This window comes from Impatiens glandulifera, chromosome 1 (genome assembly GCF_907164915.1).
Source record: "Impatiens glandulifera chromosome 1, dImpGla2.1, whole genome shotgun sequence".
NCBI lineage: Eukaryota > Viridiplantae > Streptophyta > Magnoliopsida > Ericales > Balsaminaceae > Impatiens > Impatiens glandulifera.
In genome coordinates this window covers 103,066,408-103,081,851 of record NC_061862.1, presented here as the reverse complement: position 1 = coordinate 103,081,851, position 15,444 = coordinate 103,066,408, and the positions used below count along the sequence as shown (strand labels likewise).

The 15,444-nt window shown below is 36.6% G+C and overlaps 1 protein-coding gene across 1 annotated transcript in view; it reads right to left on the bottom strand.

Moving 5' to 3' along the window:
* LOC124938955 (protein REDUCED CHLOROPLAST COVERAGE 1-like) overlaps positions 1 to 15,312 on the bottom strand; it is a 31,142-nt gene extending 15,830 nt beyond the window's left edge. Inside the window, exon 1 of the mRNA XM_047479477.1 lies at positions 14,953 to 15,312. Within this exon, the coding sequence (XP_047335433.1) occupies positions 14,953 to 15,312 (360 nt within the window). The remainder of the gene's footprint in view (positions 1 to 14,952) is intronic.
* Between the last annotated feature and the right edge of the window lie 132 nt (positions 15,313 to 15,444).

Below are 15,444 nucleotides of genomic sequence, written 5' to 3'. Positions count from 1 at the left end.
AATAAAACAAGAAATATCTATTTATAGGAAAAAAAAGTAATGAGCTTGTTTGATCTTATTTGATAAAAAATGATGCTTGATGTTTAATTTGTTTATTATTGTTTAGGTGCATTTATTATCTTACTCTCATCCTTAGTTTAAATTGTTTAGATTAAATAATTGATTATTTTAACATCAAACAAGCTTTTATTTTCTTTAAAAACATTAAAAAAATCATGTAAAACTTGTATATCACCATCTTTAGAAAATACCTTAAATCCTAAATGTAGACAATTAGTTGTTTTAAATCATTTTATGAATCTAGATCTAAACTAAAAATTATGGTATAGTTGCTTTAAATATTTTTTTAAAATTCTTTCCTACATTTTAAAAAAATTATTTGAGATACTCTTTATAATATTTTAACTTTAAAATTATTAAATTAAAAAAAAAAGAAATAGAACATGGTGTTATGCCCGATAAATTGGGAAAATAAAATTTTACTATCCTAATTTTTGTTTAAACAATTATTAAAAATAATGGTTTTTAATGAGATTTAAACCATAACTAATTATTTATTTATTTTTTTTGTCTTGAACCACTACACTAATTTTTTTTTTTTATCAAAAGTATAGTAAATTTAACATAAAATGTTATTTTTAATAAATAGTTTATCTTAGCACGTTTACTTACTTGACTTACCCAAAACCACTTATTGAACTTGAAAATTTAGATCAAAATATATATAAAAAAACAAATGTAATACAAGAATTAAAAAATAATAAATTACCTTCTACAAGAGTGAGTACACAAGGCTTGAGAACCGCAACATCAACCGTATCTTTTAACCGTGGTCCTCTAGTCTAAACAGGACAAATGATGGCAAAAATAGTTTTTATAGTTATATTTTTTTTTTCTTTTTTAAAACATTAGATCTACTTCTAGATACGAATTTAAACAAAATAAAATATTTAAAATAAAAATATTATTAATGTTACATCGTGTGACAACGAAAAATTAGTTATATTGCACGTGAGTGTATTGACAGCTATTAATCGGCGAATGTCAATAATCTTATCAGTTGATATTCCCTGTTCAAACATTATCAATTGTCTCACTCTCTTAAAAATAAAATAAAATAAAATAAAATAAAATAAAACAGATTTTATAAAAAGAAGAAATATAATTTCAAATATTTATAACTTTTCAGATATACATGAATAAATTAAAAAACTTGTGTTGAACTCATTTACATAATTTGTGGAAGAATAGGAAAACTTAATTTGTGTCATTTAGGTAAACTTTTTAACCATTTAATAAATAATTGTGTGAGTTTATCTCCACTACTCTAATACATCTTGGTTTGAGTTATTTAAATAACTCAAACTATTAAAACATCATTTCACTTGTTATTTCATTAATTATATCTAAATTCATTAACTAAAATATTCTCTATTTTAAATTATTATTATTATTTATTTTATTATTATATATTAATATTTAAAATTTTTTATTTTTTCAAAATCATTTTCAATCATTATTTATTTTCGTGTTATGAGTTAACTACTTAAATTAGTTGAAAAATGATTAAAGTTAATTAATTACCTTCAAAATGACATGGATCTCATTTGATAGGTTAACTCTGATATCTGTGACGACAGGAAGAACTGCATATTTCATCCATAATGATTTAATTATTATTAGCTATGGCGATTGGAGAATCATATATATATATATATATATATTATATATATATACCTTTCTCTTCTTTCTTGTTCATGATCTTCTTCTTCTTCTCTCCTTTGGTCTTCCCGCGATGACCACTGTTCTTGGGCGCCATTTTCATGAGCTCTAATTCCAAAGCAAAATTGATAAAAGAGTCAAATTAGTCGAGCATTTGACTGTAGAACTTGACCAAGAAATTAGAATTTAGAAATACAATGAAGATTACCTCCTCAGTGTTTTTACTTAATGTTTAGGGTTAAGTGTAAACTCAATGGAAGAAGTTTAAATTCAAGCTATGGATAGTAGGAAGGGAAGGAACCATATATATATATAGAGAGAGATGTGCTTGTGAAAGTGTGATAAGGAAAGAAGGAAGGGTTGAGATTTAACATTAAAATTTATGGCATTTACTACACACTTCAAGATATTTTGTACAAAAATGGATTTTTTTTTTTTTAAATTACATATTTTTAAAAAAAAAAGTTAGAATAGACAGTTAAGATGTTCTATGATAAAAAAATTATATATATATAATTAAATATAATTTAATAACTATTATAGATTATTTTTTTTTTAAAATTAAGTATCAATTTTTTTAAAAATTGAGAGAGTGATAAAAAGTTAAATTTAGATTAAATTACTTTTTTATTGATTTTACAAAGAGATGTGAACTTTTAGGTAATTAAGAAAACTAGAAATTTATTACATATAATAAGAGAATGAAATAATATTATAATTTTAATGTTATAATATATATAGGGTTAATATAAATTTGAGTGGCTTAAACTCCAGTTCAGATCTTCTGCTACCGATTGTCGTGTTCCCCTGTGGCGGACCAATCAGATTGCAACATTATTATTTTAATAATAAATCAATCTGGGGAGGAGACGGAGGGAGGGAGAATCCGGAATCCGGGTTTCGGCCCGGGTTCACACCAGACGCCGTTAACGAAAGCGCCTGTTAACGCCAGGAAATAATATAATAATCATATGATACCCAAATAAGATATCTTCGCTCCGGGCACCGTGTCAGAGGGAAGGGTGAGATGCGATGGGAGCGAAGATCTACACGCCCGTTGCAATGACCCTCATGTAAACCCCCCATACCCACCCATGAGAAGACCGCCTGCCGTTCATGAAAATACACTTACACATCTATGTAAAGACCAAATTGACAGGGATTTTATATTTACGTTTATTAAATATTAATTTAATTTATTAAAAAACACATGCAGCGATATAATATTCGCTTCAATAAATTCATTCATTTTTTTTCAAGGAATTTTTATTTAATTTTTGTATTTAATTTTTTTTGCCTCGAGACTCTCTGGAGCGAAGATATATTTGCTTCAATTAATTTTAATTAAAACCTCATGTAAACCCCCCAACCCACCCATGAGAAGACCGCCTGCCTGCCATGGAAAGACACTAACCCGTTTATGTGAAGACCAAAATGACATGGATTTTATATTTCCATTTATTAAATATTAATTCAATTAATTGAAGATGACATGCAGCAACCGAACAAATCTTCGCCTCAATTCCTTGGCTATTTTATTATTATTTTTTTTTATTTCATTTTTTTTGGCTAGAGACCCTCATGAGCGAAGATATATTTGCTTAAATTAATTCTAATAAAAACCTCATGTAAAACCCCCCTACCCACCCATGAGAAGACCGCTTGCCTACCATGTAAAGACACTTACCCGTCTATGTAAAGACCAAAATGACATGGATTTTATATTTCCGTTTATTAAATATTAATTCAGTTAATTGAAGATGACATGCAGCAACCGAACAAATCTTCGCCTCAATTACCGGCTAGTTTTTTTTTTTTTTTATTTCCGTTTATTAATAAATGTTAATTTAATTAATTTAAAATGACATGCAGCGATATAATATTCGCTTCAATTAATTCATTAATATTTTTTTTTATTTAAATTTTTTTGCTGGAAGAGAATATTTGTTCGCCTAGACCATGTTCAATGTAAAATGGATTGAATAGTCGCTTCTCGAGAGAACACTTATTCGCCCCTAGTCCCTGTGTCATGTGACATGGAATGAATAGTCGTTTTTCGAAAGAAGACATGTTCGCCCCGGTTACATGAATATATATACCCCCTAATATGATTATTTTATAATCATTTCCGCCCGATTCATCTCTCTCTCTTCCTGCCTCCTTTTCACGGCGATTCGTAACCGGCTCCCCGTCGACCGAACCTGAATCCACATCTTCACGACTCCACAATGGTACGTATTCCTGAATAGTAACTTTTCATATTTAGGATTATGGAACTACTACACTAGATTCTGTTATGTGATGTTGTTGTCTCTTTAATCTTTAGGAAACCCTACTCTCAAAATGTCACATTGACTGTAAATCAATGTTATTTAGGAAAAATTACCCAGTGTTGGGTTTTGGGATATTATTTCCCTGAAACCCTAGTACATACTAACAAAGACCGTTTTTTTTTCATGCACGTGCAGGCAACCGCCTCAGCATCCGTCCAAAACTTTGGCAAAGACTGGATTTTATGCCCAAATCAATTAACAAGTGAAGAGATAGTACTCTTCGTGACATTTCTCCCTTTTTGTTCCATATTGTTTAAGTTTTCATCTTGTTTAACTGAAATATTTATGATTGTTCTTAAACAGCACTTGATGCAACAATATGCTAACACATGTGGTGCCACGGTGACAATGAGGTGGCGAGACGATGTGACCCACGTCATAGCATCCACCGATTCTAATGGTGGATGCGGTCGCACTATCAAAGTATTGAAGGGCATATTGAACGGGAAATGGGTCCTTACCATTGATTGTGAGACTCTGTTATTCTTAACCCTTTACTGTTAACTCAATATTCATTTTCACATATATGAAACTAAAAACACCTATTGCTTTTATACAGGGATAAAATCATCAATCTAGATTTAACTGTTACGTGGACGAGGAACCATACGAGGTGCAGCGAGATAATCATGGGACTGTGGGCGGTCCAAGAGCTGGCAGAATGCGGTATTTGAACAATGTAAGTTTTGTCTTATTCCTACTCCTCCATATGATATTCAATTGTCCATGATTACTAATAATGTATTGTATTTTCTTTCAGCTACCGAAACTCTTCGACAGTTACACCTTCATATTTGCAGGGGAATTCATCCCGGCTTACAAACTGGATCTTATGGGGTTTGTAATTGCTGGAGGAGGTACAACTAAAGAAATGGAGAATCCATTTGTCGAGCCCGAGGACGACAAAACTATAGTTGTATACGACAAGTCTCGGCACGATGTTAATGAACTTGTTTGGGTATTTGAGGCAGAGAATCCTCTGAAGACATATTTGGATGTGTTTGGTGTTCCTCACACAAGCTTGCTAGAATCCATTGCTGCTTGTGATTTGCAGCCTTTGTTTTTGTAATAGACATGTGTTGGTTGATACTGAATATTTGAATATTTTGCATTCTTGAAAATTCAATGTCATATTTGATTTCAGATTTATCTTTTTTGTTCTTCGAATTGTTTTTTTTTAAAACATCAGCCTTATATTTAACTAAATCTTGAAACATTAAGAAATAATGTATAACTTGAAGTATAAATTTGATAAATAATTAATATTTTTTAAAACTACTGTGAAAATAATATTTTTAAAACAATTGTCAAAATAATAATGTGAAGAAATCTTCTCTTACTGATTGATTGATTGATTTATTAATTTTATTTCATAATAATTTTTGTCATTTAATTATTAAAATGAAATAATTTTTTTAACAAGTCACCTCACCGCCACCTAACACCTGCCACCTTTTCATTAAATGCTGCATGCAGCAAGCCATGCTGCTAAGCTAGACAAAGTTTGTACTCTTCTCTCTCTCACCTGTACGACCATTTCTTCGCCGGAGTTATACTACATTGTCTACCATCGACCTCTCCTTCGCCGGAGACTTCATTATAATATCAATCCATCTTCCTAAATTATAAAATGGTATGTTTTTGAATGTCATCTATACCTTCTTTACTTTTCGTCCCAACCTTTTCTATGTTTTTTGAATACTCGACATGAAATGTTCTGTTCTGTTTGATTATCAGGAAGGAACACGTATCAGCGAGAATGATATGGACGAGAATGATATTAATGATTTAAGGTAACATTGTTTAACTTCTCCAATTTTTTTAGTGCACATGTAAGCGAAGATCTCTTCACTAATATATTTTTAGATAATATCTTCTAAAGCGAAACTATATTCGCCTAATATTACAATCTTCATAATGTTGAAGTGAAGCTTTCTTCGCTTATATTGTTTTCATTTTCCAATAATCTACAAGTTCTGGTTAGTTGAACCTTTATTTTCCACGTGTTCAAATTGAACAACGAATCTGCTACTTGTCGTCGTCAATTGAATTTCGATGGAAATGGCCAACCTTTGGAGGACATCGAAGCCAACTTAATTCCACTTTTAGGTAGAGAATTTGAGAGTGAAGAAGAAGGCTACGTATTCTACTTAGCATACGCTAAACTAATAGGATTTGGTATAAGGCGCAGTTCAAAACATGTAGACAACGAGGGTAAAATACTGGATAGAGTTTTTTGTTGTAGTGCACAGGGTGAACGGGGAAAGGACAAACGTGATGTCTATGTGAAACGTAGACGTTCTGTGACTCGGTTCTGTTGTGAAGCGAAATTGAGGATAAAGAGGGCAGACAATGGAAAGTTCCAAGTGGTAAATTTTATTAGTGATCATAGTCATCCTCTTGCAAGTCCAAAGAAAACTCACCTGTATAGATGCCATAGGAATATTTCTACAGTTGCAGGCTTACATATCGAGATGGCCACTAACGTGGGAATTCCTCCTAAGTCATCACATGCTCTAATGTCTAAACAAATCGGTGGAAGGGAGAATCTAGGTTTTCTTCCTGAGGATTACAAAAATTACCTGCGCACGAAAAGAACCAGAGAGTGTAATTTTGGGGAAACAGGGGGTGTATTAGAGTATTTGCAGAAAAAACAATCCAATGATCCTGGTTTTTATAATGCTTTTCAACTTGATGCGGACGATTTGATAACGAATATTTTTTGGTGTGATTCCAACATGCGGTCCGATTATTCATACTTCGGAGACGTGGTCAGTTTTGACACCACATACAAGAAGAATAATGAAGGTCGTCCAGTTGCGCTTTTTGTAGGTGTCAATCATCACAAACAATCAATTATTTTTGGAGCAGCTCTATTATACGATGAAACTGCGATGACTTTTGATTGGTTGTTTGAGACTTTCACCAAAGCTATGCATGGGAAAAAACCAAAAACCATTCTTACAGATCAAGACGCGGCCATGGCTAAGGCCTTGGCGTCTACATGGCCCGAAACAAATCATCGTCTCTGTATTTGGCACATATTTCAAAATGCAGCCATACATCTTAGCTCGGTGTTCCATAATTTCAGAGATTTTTCTAAGGATTTTTCTTCGTGTATATATGATTTTGAAGAAGAGATAGAGTTTGTTGAAGCTTGGAATCAAATGTTGACAAACTACGGGCTTGAAAACAACGATTGGTTGAAACGCATGTTTAGCATCAGGCGAAAGTGGGCATTAGTCTATGGACGACAAATGTTTTGTGCTGATATGACAACAACACAGAGAAGTGAGAGTATGAACAGTATGTTGAAAAGGTACTCCTCCTACAAACACAAGTATTTAGAATTTTTCAAACACTTTGAAAGACTACTCGATGAAAGAAGATATGATGTGTTGAAGGCTGATTTCAAATCAATTACCAGCCAACCAAGTCTTAACTATCCAGTTTTGATCTTAAAGGATGCCTGCAAAGTTTACACCCCAGAGGTCTTTAAGTGCTTTGAACAACAATGGTTTATGTCGCATGATTGTGGTGTAGAAATGTTAGAGGATGTCGACACACACAGAAAATACAAGGTAACACCCCACACTAGGAGATGCTCTCATACAGTTACAGTTCATAAGAATGACGATAAGAATATCGAGTGTAGCTGCTGTAAATTTGAATTTGGAGGGATTTTGTGTGCTCACATCCTAAAGATTTTCACAACGATTGACGTGTTGAAAATTCCTCCGGCGTTGATATTGAAGAGGTGGACAAGAACAGCCAAAGATGGAATATTTGGAACTGATCCAATCGTGGACAGTACTAATGTTGATCCGAGTGAGCTTCATAACATAAGATACAGAGATTTGTGTGGGTTGTCCATGCATTTATTTACCAAGGCAGCCGAAAGAGATGACACTTACAATCATGTCAAAGAAATCATGCTGAGCCAGTGCACGTTTGTGGATAAAAAATTACAGGAGAGTATAAATATGCAAACTCCACCAACCGGTGTATCACGTTCTGCCGAGGGTGCCCCTGTTCAAGCAAAAGGAATGAAAACTAAGAAGCCAACAAAGTCTGGTAAGAGAAGGAAAGGTGGACTGGAGAAGAACTCAAGAAAAAGAAAATCAACAAGAATAACTAGTGAATCACATATTCCGGTATGAAGTTGCTGACTTACCTTCTTTACTAATAATTGTGTTATTAATATTCATATAATAACATACTTTTAAATAAATTTGATATTCCTTTCCAGCCATCAAGTGCAATGCCAACGACAACTCCTCAGTTCTCAACTCCTCAACAATGGGACGAAAGTTTCAGCATGGACGCCAATACTCCGTTCACTGTTCTTTTGTCATCTCAACTATCGAATTCCAGTTTCATGTGAAATCTGATATGTATATAGTATTGTATGTATGTTGGATTTGAAACCAAGAATAAGGTCGAATGTATGCATGCGAAGTTTTATGAAATACCAAATGAATGACCACACTAATTCATTTCTAAAAAATTAAAAACACCTAAATCAATCGAATATTTATTCGCCCCCAGTCAACTAATATTAAGTATCCTTTTAGTTACAAATTGAGAAAATGAAACATAAAACTGAGGCGAATATGTGTTCGCTTGAACCTCACCATGTATCTCGGGCGAATATTTATTCTCCTCATATTTGTTTGATGAAATTGATATTTATGTTGAAACTGGTATTTACATGTCGGGGTAAGTGCAGTGACATGACAAGTCATCCCGCTTCTCATGGATGAGATGGTGGCTTTACATGAACAATAATTTGAGGCGAATATGTATTCGCTTCATCGAAAATATGTATTTGAGGCGAATATTTATTCTCTTCATATTTCTTTCATAAAATTCGAGGCTTCACATATATATTTTATGAAGAGAAGGTCTTTGAAGCGAATATTTATGCGGCTCATGTTTCTTTCACTTAATTTATTCATTTAACACATAATTGAACAAGTATTTGAAAATCAAATTTCATAAAAAACAATCTGCATGTATACATGTTCATTAGTGTGAGGATGTGAAGTAACAATTTTTGAGAATTGAAATTACACAACATATTCTTTATTGTAACAATAAATCATTACAATTATAGGAATAGTTTAATTACCCCATCTGTCTATGAGTACATTATTGTACTCATGTGAACTAAAATTCTTTGTAAAATTTAATTACACAATATGTATACAGTTCCTAATTCATTGACTTATCCATTTACGGCAGGAATTGTAGACCTTGCTCCTGGCCTTGTTGAGCTCCGAGCCAATGACACGCCAACAGTATTCCATCCTCAATGTCTTTATTTGGTTCCTTACATTTCTTTTAACGCCAAAGCCAGTTTTCCACCCCTTCACCTCACCTTCATACGTCTCCATGTGTCTCATGCAAAAAATGCCGCAGTCAGTGTAATTCTTTGAATCCTGCCATGACAATTTCAAACATATCTTTTCCAAACCGCCATACTTTTTAGCAAGAACGGGGTTTACGTCGTTCATATATTGTTGAATGTAGTCATCCTGATACATCATTACAAACAACATTATGTAATGTATTTTAGTGCTACTAGAATTCCAAAATTGAACTATTTTAAATTTTAATTGTAGTGTCATACCAAGATTTGTGCATTCTTATATCTTCTTTCGAAGGGCGATTGCATAGGTGACTGCCGGTTATCAATTACTTGAAATTGCCTTTGTATGAAGTTATAGCAAACCAGGTAGAAATGTCTGTCATCAATGATTGGGAAAAACAACTGTGGATAGAATTAAAAAAGATTAGATTTGAACTGAGTGGTAAATGATATTATAAGGTATGACAGCCAGAGATGTACTTACGAGGTCCACTTCCCAGAGGTCCATTTTCGAAATTTGGAAAGCCCGACCTTCTAGACAGAACCTGTCATTGAATTTGTCTCGGGTAGTTATCCCACCTTCACGAAAAATCTGTTTACAGCAGTCTTTAGTCTCACAAGAATAACATAATTGATAAATAACAGTGCTAGTACAACTTACGGTGAGCACGGTTGTGTAGAAAATCTTCTTGTAACGACGTTTTACATTTTTCCTAGAAAGGTCGTGCAAAATGTATGACCAAACGTCAATAATCATACTGTCTACCCAGGTTTGATCAGCCATTGTAAGCATGTCCTCGCGCGTCACGTGTAGACATAGGTTATCCGCAATAAATAACATTTCACTGCATGAAAACAGCAAAACATATTTCAAAATGGTGTACAAATCCTATTTTTTAGGAATAATTAAGCATTTGCAGGAAACATTACCTTGGATCAAGTCCTCCAGCAAATACGAAACCCACAAAAATCTTCTGAAAGTTTGTTAGTTTTTTTTCATCCCTAAACATTTTATTGAAATATGGGGTTTTCAAAGCTTGAGGCAATTCCAATGCTTTAAGCCATTCTTTCATTTGCATGTTTGGACGAGAAGAGCCAGTTTGAAGTGGCGGTAGTAGACTGGAGATGCCTTCTTCCGGTTCATTCTTTACTATCTCCAAAGAAGAGGCCGTTTGAAGTGGCGGTGGTAGACTAGAGATGCATTCTTCAGGTTCCTTTTTAATTATCGCCAAAGAAGGGGAGTTTTTGTTGGTTTCGGTTTTGATGACATCGGTTAACCAATCAGTTTTCAAATTTCGGGGGGCTTTTCTTTGGACATTTAAGGCCTTTGAAGGTCCTGCTTCCTCTTTATTTGGGATAATTTGGGTAGGAGGCAAGGCTGGGGTGGTTGGAGCGCTGGTGTTCGTGTTGGTTTCTGTTTTGGGAGTAATTGGGTTGGCTTTGGGTTTGGCTTGTGCCATTGGAGGGGCTGGTGTTTTGAGTGGAGGAATGGGGTTGGCTTTGGCTTGTGCCATTGGAGGGGCTGGTGTTTTGAGTGGAGGAATGGGGTTGGCTTTGGCTTGTGCCATTGGAGGGGCTGGTGTTTTGAGTGGAGGAATGGGGTTGGCTTTGGCTTGTGCCATTGGAGTGGGTGGGGTTTTGAGAGGAGGAATGGGGTTGTCTATTTCTTGTGCAATTGGAGGGGTTGGGGCTGGTGTTTTGAGTGGAGGAATGGGGTTGGCTTTGGCTTGTGCCATTGGAGGGGGTGTGGTTTTGAGTGGAGGAAGGGGGTTGGCTTTGGCTTGTGCCATTGGAGGGGTTGGGGCTGGGGTTTTGGTTTCTATTTTGAGTGGAATGGGGTTCTTGTGGGATTGGGGTGTTGGTGTGAGGGTGGTTTGTGTGTGGTCTAGGGTGTTTAGAGGAAGGGTTTTGGATTTGGCTTGGTTGTCGGCGTTGATATTTTTTTGGATGTTGGGAGAAAGGGTGCTCTTGTTGGATGGGGCCGTTGGTGGGTGGTTGGCTTTTGTCTTTGTTTCGGTGGTGGGGGTGAATGTGTTCTTGTTTGATGGGGCCGTTGGATTGGTGTTGGCAGGGTTGTTGGTAGGAAGGGTGTTGCCTTTCGCTTGGGTGGTGGCTTCTGTGTTGGGGTTAATGCCACTTCCTCTGGGCTGCTGCTTTTTTTTTGGTCCAGGCTCCGCTGTAAGCCTTCCCTCAGGATTGCATTGGAGTTTAGTACCGTGGCCAATGGATCAAATGCAGACTGTACAAGTTCCATGGCATTTATTTGGTGCATCTCATTCAGATATTTAGCCCCTTGTGCCAATTCTTCTGCAGCGGCCGCAACCTTTCTCAAACATGATGCCAGGTTTTGTGTAATTGGAGCATGCTCAGTTGGATGGTCATCTCCAGATTGTGGTGGTGTTGGCTGCACATTTTGTTGTATCGGTGGTTGCTCATTTGGAATGGCTATGCGAGCAACCACCCTACCATGTCCAAACCCCCCCTGTGCAGCCTCATACTCAACCCTTTCGTACATCTTCTTCTCGTCCCAGCATCCTAAAATAGGAAAACTCCTTGAGATCTGACTGTTTACCTTGAACTCAACCACACGGTCCAAGTAGCACAACTGATACATTAGCATGAACAAATATATGTTACGTTCAAACTCATCAAAAAATTATGAATGTACAACCTCCAGCAAATAGATTTCTACACTCACCAAAAGAAAGGTTAATGGTCCATGGAAATAGGATGTCTTCTTTGCTTTCCACTTATAAACACTGTCGACTAGCCCGTCTAACGTGAACTTGCACCAGTTGTAGTCTTTGATTTTAGATACATCCTGGAGGGATTTCAGTACTTTGAATCTGTACTTAAAACAGGAGTGACCGAAGCCATTGAAAATGATATTGAAGTTCTAAATGAAATCACAGAATTAATGCTAGGTTCTTTGGGTATACCTGCACTGTGGATTTTGGGATGTCCACAAAAAACTGGATACAACAAACACCACGAAGTCCATCTTGAAGTTACTGTCTCCTTCTGTGTTCTGTAGAATTTTCTCAGGCATTTGGTAGGTTGAAGGACCTCCACTGTTCTCGTATCCCCATCTCCTTCTCCACGCCGTGAGATGGTCCTTGTACACCTTGTCGCCCGTGTGATTTCCTAAACACTCTGCCACTACTAATTCCCCTCTGGGTATGTTCAATACACATTGAACATCCTCTTCATCAATCTGCATCTCCTCTCCACTGTGTAGGACGATGCTCCTCCTTCTGGGATTGAATAGACTGACAATGCACCGTGAGAATTGAAGTGGGCATTTTGATATGCCAAGTGACAGAAGGGAACCAAATCCTATGTCCCTCACAGCCTGCTTTTGTTCTTCCGATAACCTTTTAATCAGGTGATGAAGTAACGATGGAGAGGTTCTGCTCTTGAAATCAACATCAGGGTCACGAGTCCTTCTTCTTTTCTTCGTAACCTGGGACTCACTAAGTGCTTCATTCGCCGCGTTGGCCAGAATATCTAGTGGTGTCGTGGGCGTGCATGATGCCTCAGGTTTTTGTTAGGATCGGGGACGCCTTTGGAGGACCGGGGTTGTTTTCCGGTTTAGGTAAGGGTGACCGCTTACAACACACACACTACTTGGTGATAGTCCGGTTAGAGACTAAAACCGTTCTCAGCACTGCACAGCCTGTCACAGACTCTTGAACCGGTGTTCAAGGGCGGAAGTGTCTATTTCAGGTTGAAGCAACGTTTGCGACTTTAGATGATGTTTAAGAAGGAGGATATTTAACGAGAGTGAGTGACCGGTTTTGGAAGTATGGTTGGTTTGCGGTTTACGGTAAGATAGCGGGAAATGAAAGCGAAATGAAAGAACACAAGACACGGAAATTTGTTTATGGATGTTCGGAGCAAACTCTCCTACGTCACCCCTTCTTCTCAGGTTATGAGAAGGATCTCCACTAACTCTTTAGAGTTACAATTACACTTCCGGTCGAGCCCAACTTCGCTACTCGCCGGTTTTACACCAAACTCACGCTTTGATGTAATATAACACAACACAATAATCACACACAAGGATTTCCGGTTTTAGGCAAACCGACTTTAGAATATAGAACTTTATCTCTCTAGAATTGAATGCTTTATGACTTTCACAATTTCAACTACTCAATTTCTCGTATTCACTGCTGCTTTTTAATGAAGACGTTTGATCTTCCTTTTATAGCTGAAAGTAGCTAACGGCTACTTTCTTCTCTCTCTTGCGGATTGGTTGATCATTAGCACGCCTATCTGCAGGAGGATTTCTTGCACGCTTCAACTTCCTCAACACCTGGCATTCATGCAGGTGACTCTGAGCAGATGATGACATAACCGGTTTTCAGATTGATACACGTGTTGAACATCCGCTTCCGGTCGTCAGCATCGGATCACCAAGGCATCATTGCTTTCCTCCCATGCTTCTGATCGGATCCGATCTTCTTTTATCTTTTCGAGACACGTTTCCTCCGTCACAGTACGTCACTCTTGAGATTTGAATCTTCTGACTTTTGATCTGTACTTTCCGGTTTCTGTGTCTTTGTGCATTATGATCCGGTTGAAGTATATTCTTCTGTTCTTTGCTAACCGGTTGCTTGAGAAAGTGAAGCCGGTTCCTGTGATCATTTGTCTTGATCACTTGAAGCCGGTTTCTTTGATGTAATAGCAGCTGGTTATTGATGCACGATTTCCGGTTCCGGTTTGTTCAGTACCTGCACATGAAGTTTAATTTCTGTTTAGTTTGTCTGGCCGGTTCCAAAATTAATCTACTTAATTTTTCTATCAATTTCTCCCTTTTTGATTATTTAGAATAAATATTCAAAAATTGTAATGTGTGGCCGGTTTTAAGAAAATTAACTTACTTAATTTTTCTATCAATTTCTCCCTTTTTGATTATTTAGAATAAATATTCAAAACTTGTAATGTATGGCCGGTTTTAAAGATTTTGTTTGAGAGAAACGTGTTTGAAAAACATGTGTTTGATAAGTGTATGTTTTGAAAAATATGAGAGATAGGTGAACTTGTATGTTTTGAAAAACGTAAACAATATGTTTTGAAAAACACAAAAGATAGCAAGAGTGACCAAGTTCTGAAACACATCAAAGACATAATTGTTTAAAGTAATTATGGAAATAGAGTTTAAGGCTTGGATGATCCCCCCTTGTCTTGCTCCTTTTCCAGTTCTTTGTCCAGACGTTTCCTTGCTTCTTCTATTCTTGCTCTGTGCTCTCTAGCACGTCTGTCAGCATCGATTACCAAACCGGCCCATACACTTGAGTGACCGGGGACCTTTTTCCTGAGGTTGAAGTTGGCACAAGCTGGTTTTGGCGGTGGACGAGGTGGAACAGTCAAGGGTCTGCAGCTTGGAGTTGCGGTGGATTCTCCGGTTGACCTTCTTTTCCGTCTGTTGAGTTCCTCCGAGTCTTCTTCTTCTTCTTCTTCATCAAGCGGTTCCGCATTTAACGCAACCGGTTCCGCTGTCTTCAATTCTGCCCTTCTTATCACGTCTTTAACAGCGCTTCGTTTCTTCTTGTTCTTGTTCCTTGTGCTCATGGAGTGGGATGATTGACCATGTGCCGATTCCTGAGCGTTTGCCTGCTCCTCTTCATTGCATTTTTGGGCCAGTTCATGATCTTTATCCTCCAGTTCCTTCTGAACCCGTTCTCTTTCAATTTCTTCTTCTTGCAGCTTCCGTGCGGTTTCAGTATCTTTTTCGATTTGGGTTTGAGTGGAGCTGACTTGATCCTTGGACATATCACCGATCTGGATTGCCATTGCTTGCAACATGTCCAAAAGAGGAGCGGTTGCGGCTTTGATAGACTCGGAGATCATGGCTTGGATCGTTGTTTGCATTGATCTATCCATCATAGTTTGTAGGGAGCTTACCATTTTATCTTCAACGGCTGAGATTCTTTCTTCGGTTACCGCTTTGAAATTCCCTAGGCATGAATCAACGGTTTCCGCTACTGCTTGCTTAATTTGATCGATGTCTAGAGC